Source organism: Sinocyclocheilus grahami, unplaced genomic scaffold (genome assembly GCF_001515645.1).
Source record: "Sinocyclocheilus grahami isolate Dianchi unplaced genomic scaffold, SAMN03320097.WGS_v1.1 scaffold223.1, whole genome shotgun sequence".
Taxonomy (NCBI): domain Eukaryota; kingdom Metazoa; phylum Chordata; class Actinopteri; order Cypriniformes; family Cyprinidae; genus Sinocyclocheilus; species Sinocyclocheilus grahami.
Genome location: NW_015505402.1, coordinates 2,165,664 through 2,170,817, shown reverse-complemented (window position 1 = coordinate 2,170,817; position 5,154 = coordinate 2,165,664). Strand labels below are relative to the sequence as shown.

General features: G+C 39.4%; 1 protein-coding gene across 2 annotated transcripts in view; it reads right to left on the bottom strand.

Moving 5' to 3' along the window:
• The window catches only part of LOC107596807 (inactive rhomboid protein 1-like), a 32,365-nt gene that overhangs the window by 7,937 nt on the left and 19,274 nt on the right, over positions 1 to 5,154 (bottom strand). For both annotated transcript variants that reach the window (XM_016287634.1, XM_016287636.1), the window contains 6 exons: positions 3,329 to 3,542; positions 3,046 to 3,252; positions 1,271 to 1,393; positions 1,020 to 1,180; positions 362 to 613; positions 164 to 275 (listed from right to left, as the gene is read on the bottom strand). In XM_016287634.1, the coding sequence (XP_016143120.1) occupies positions 164 to 275; positions 362 to 613; positions 1,020 to 1,180; positions 1,271 to 1,393; positions 3,046 to 3,252; positions 3,329 to 3,542 (1,069 nt within the window). The remainder of the gene's footprint in view (positions 1 to 163; positions 276 to 361; positions 614 to 1,019; positions 1,181 to 1,270; positions 1,394 to 3,045; positions 3,253 to 3,328; positions 3,543 to 5,154) is intronic.

Here is a 5,154-nt window from a genome sequence, read left to right as displayed (position 1 = left end):
TGTCTCTTGTGGAAAAAATTTTGCTTTTTCAAAAACCCTTTTTTTTTTTTGGGCCTTTGTGGGGGGGGGGGGGGGGGGAAATGTGTTGACAAACACCAGATGGTCAGAAACAGGAACAGAGCATCAAACATGCTGGACCTTTTGAAAACTTAGCAGGACTCACAGAATCGACGGTTTCATGCTGGGAGAAGCCCACTGGTGCAATGCCATAAATACACACTGCCAAAATGGTGATGAGTATGTGAACGAACGTTATCCAATATGTAAAGAAAGGCCTGAGAAACAAAATAGAAACCACCTCATATTATACGCATCTCTAAAAGTCTAATAGAAGAATCTGAACTGAACTCAGTTCTCATACCTGCGATTATCCATGTCCTCTATCTGCTGTTTCACGTAGCTGTCGATGCGTTTGCGATATGTTCGATTGGTCAGCTTTCCCACCATGCCCAATCCATACGGTCTTTTTTCTCTTGCGAAGAGCTTTTTGACTGGCACAGCTATCCGTTGGCCTCTGCGCTGACCGTTCACACTCACAACCTCCTGCCTCAGTCGGACTTTAGGGGGCGCCTGCATTCCCTCTTTAACCTTTCGCCAGCCGCGTTCTAGAGGCCTGTTTGAAGAACAGCATATTTATAGTCCTAGAATAATATCGGAGCCCAATTAATTAATAGTTTTCCATTTTAAGATCTTATTCTCTCCTCCTTCTAGCTTGTAAAAGTTTGGACAATAATTTTGTTATTATATTTAAATATTATTTAAATGACATTTAAAAAATATTACATATTAATTATGAAAACATTAATATTAAAATATGTAATGACTATTTTGAATGATCAATTTAAAATATTTCTACAATTAAATTGTATCATAACTGATATTTCAAACTGAGAATGAAAATACAGTTTCTGAAATACCTCTGCAGCTAATAATTATCTACTGTAAAATATGTTTTGATATCCCAACACAATCATTGTGGGTGGAAATATGGCATCATGTAAATGTGTTGTGAATCTCACAGCATTAAGTGACTCCTCTCCAACTCGCTTTTGTCCAGCGCGCTGCCTGTTAGCTCCGACTCATCCAGCTGTTTGCTGTCCACATCCTTCATGGTGGAGTCTGATGGAGACTCAAACACCTCATCGTGAAAGGTGGACATCTCCTCCTGCATCAGGACGTCCTGAGGCCAGACACACAGTAAACACACACATGCTGAAAAAGTCTCCCAAAAGCAAATGTATATGTGATGTGTTTGGTGGAGTTTGCTTACCCTGGCGAAGAACGATGTGTCGAGTTCATCTGGAAAGTCCACAACATCTTCCTCAATAAAGCTAGCAGGTGTGAAGCTGCGCCTGTGAGCTCGTCTTAGCGTGCCTTCACGCAGCGAACGACCCTTAAAATACAGACAAACAGACACTTTATCAGCATACTAAGCGGTATAAAAAGTACTTGCTATAAATACCATACACTATTTACTAAGAATAAATCACTAAAATGTACATCAAAGATGGTGAATAAAGAGACTGTGTTGTGAGACCTTTGGCCTGTATATTTTGCTTCATGTTACTGGCAATTTTTAAGATTGAATGTGCACATTTGATTTATCTAACGTGTCCTCATGAACTCAGGCAACCTCAGATGACCCCTTCGCTAAGCCCCACCTTACAAATGTTACTTAACAATCATACTTAGCAGCTGTTCTCATTCGACATTATCAGACAAGCTTCTGCTCTGTTCTAATGTAGGTCTGTGGAGAATCTGTGCATTTGTTCAGGAAATTATCCCAAAATAATGTTTAATGCAAAATAAGTGTGTAGGCCTTCTTGCATTATTATGCTGTTACATTATGGTTATATATATTCAGTGGCATAAAATGGTCTTTAAAATTACAATAATATCGCTTATCGCAATCATTTCTGGGGCAATATATCGCACAACAAAAAGTTGTTATCTTGACAGGCCTAATTGAATTTTAATGAGGCTGTGAGGGATAGACTTACAGTCTTTACAATGTCACGTATAAAGATAGTAGATCAGGTAATTTTCACAACTCAACTTTTAAAACTGTGTTATGGAGTATTTGTCTAATGTAGAGCAGATCCTCCCTATACGCAAAATATGCAAGCTGCGTTGGGCCCCCGAAACACCAGGGGGTCCCCATGCTCTCAAAGATGATTTAATTTTGTTTTTGAATTTGGCCAGCGGTTATGAAAATATGAATGATAATTTATTTTAATGCGGTGCGCTGTCACCCTTTCTACATAAAAATCTGTCAAATCGTGTAATGTGCATGTCGTACAGTCTTGCTCGAGACTAAAAAAAAGAGTTGAAAGCGTACAGAGACGCAGAAGAGACACTGTTTCTAAAAGGCTCTCTGCGGGCGCGATTCAAGACAGAGTGAAACACGGACAAATGCATTTCATTCATTCATTCATAACCACTCATACCCCCACTCCACCGCCGACACAGTTTCGCGTAGGGTCCCCAGAAGTCTATGATCGGCATTCGGCACTGGTCTAATGAGAGCTTTTTCAGAAAGATGCTTTGTCAACTGAACAATCAGTGTGTTGTTAAACAACAGTACAAACCATTGTCAAAAATGAAAGATGGCATTATCCTAAGGCCTATTATTATATCATTTTAAGTAACAAAACATTACATCTCTGCATACTTTTTTTTTAATATAAAGTAGGATATACTCACAGGGCGATACACACTATATAGCAAATCTAAACTGCTTGATTGCTTGTATCATCCCAAAATGTAAACTATATTATCGCCCAGCTCTAATCTGCTAAATGGCTAAGAAGGTATGAAAACATTAAGATGTTACAGACATTAACATCATGATTTTCTGCAAAGCTCATCTGAAACCATGTGTATTGTGAAAAGCGCTATACAAATGACTTGACATCTGGTCATGTGAGACATTATTTAGACCAAATACTGCTCTGTTATTTCCAGAAAAGTACCAAAATGATTCCAAATGTACAAAGTCAACTGAAATCCTGAAATCCCATATCTGTCACGTCTGATGATGCTCACCTTGACCAGAGCTGCCGCCGCCCTGAAGCTCATCTTGGCCACAGACTCACGCTTGCGTCTGCGTGGGATGCGGTTTAGGCCTGAGCGTGAGCTGTTGAAGGACCAGAGGGACGCACCGCCGGGGGTGATGGGAGTTTGAGGCACACTGTAGCCATCTACCTCCTCCACCATGCGAAACGCACGCCCTCGTGCCAACGGGTCCACAATCTGAACAAAGAGAGCATCGTTAAAAAGAGGAGCAGGTGCACTTAAACTATTCCAGTGACAACTTCTGGTACTGTACCTTCTGCATGCCATGCTGAGATGAGGGCACGTATAGAGGCGGAGGGGTTTCTGTGCTGGTCAGGGAGATGTTGTCCTGGCTGGGCAGCTCCATCTCACGGATCACCTGAGGTTTCAGCTTGCCGTAGCGCAGGCTGCAGTGTCGCAGGCTCTTCCTCTGCCATTTCTGCGTGGCGTCGCCTTCCTTACTGACCCCGAACCAGTCCGCCGTGCCCCTGAGAGCGATCGACACAACCCTTGTTCAGCTTGAGCTCACTCATTCACAGATCACATGCGATCCCTGACTCTCTCGTGTTTCCCTGCAGCTGTGTGCTATAGCATGTTCTTGCACAATATCTGGACGCTGTGGTAGTTTCCACAAATGTGTGTCACACCATCTCCTCCCGATTGTGTACAAATGAGATCAAGGAAATTTAAGTGAGGTAACTGTAACAAACTTCTAAGAAAATAGAGACGGGACATGCCCAGGCATGCTTCAGAGTAAAAAATGAAACCAAGCACAAATACACACTGAGAAACACTAGGCTGGTGTCCGACCCGTCTGCACAGCTGCTTGGCTGTGCCATTAAAAAAAAAAAACTAGGGAAACATCTGCTTCATAATGTCAAATAGCTGACATGTTTTTAAAGTTCAACTATGACTCGTGTTTTAGTCAAACAGATAAATCGATTTCAACCAGTGTAAAATAAAAACACAGATAGTCCAGCAAATTGCAGCCTCACCCACAAAAATAATCCCATTTTAGGAAATAATGCCGTACAAAAACAAAACAGTACATACTCTGTGGTGGTCCACTACAAAAATGCACCATGGTAACCATAGTTTCTGGCAAAATATCATAGTTACTAGAGTTGTTGTTACTGTCATGAATCCATAAATAGATTTGGATATTTTCTGAAGCATAGGAGTGGTGTTGAGATACAGAATTCATCACCACAATGCTATCTATAGTCAGGGCCTAAAACGAACATTTTACCACACCTGCCGAAGGCCAGTGACTTGAGAAAATTTACCAGCCATAAATATTTTTTTACTGACCATGAAACAGCCAGTTTCATGGAAATGATCCTAATTATGCTTAAAAAGTATTACTTTTCACCCTCTCTTTAACAATCTGCATTAGTGCAGGATTAATCAAATAAAAAAAATATGTGTCAGAATCATTCTGTCATGTTTTATTTCATGTTTCATGACAGCGGTGGTTGACATTTTTTTATATCAATAAACATAAAATATTGGCAGAAATTAAGGTTATCAAAGTATGTTTTTTTAAGTGGTGTGTTATAATAAGCTCCTGAGGACTGGAGTATGCATATATGATGCATGATATATGATTTAAATCATACATATATGTATTTCCCTCCATTTGAATATGTGACTGTAAAAATATTAATAAATACTAAGGCTGACAAATTGATTAATCGCATCCAAAATAAAAGTTGGTGTTTACATAATATGTATGTGTGTGTACAGTGTATATTACAGTGTAACGCACACACATACATACTAATTTAAGAAATATATCTAATATATTTATTTACATTTATATATAATAAAAATCATAGATAATCACTCACACACACATATATATACAGTGGGGCAAAAAAGTATTTAGTCAGCCACCAATTGTGCAAGTTCTCCCACTTAAAAAGATGAGAGAGGCCTGTAATTTTCATCATAGGTATACCTCAACTATGAGAGACAAAATGAGAAAAAAAAATCCAGAAAATCACATTGTAGGATTTTTAAAGAATTAATTGGTAAATTCCTCTGTAAAATAAGTATTTGGTCACCTACAAACAAGCAAGATTTCTGGCTCTCACAGAC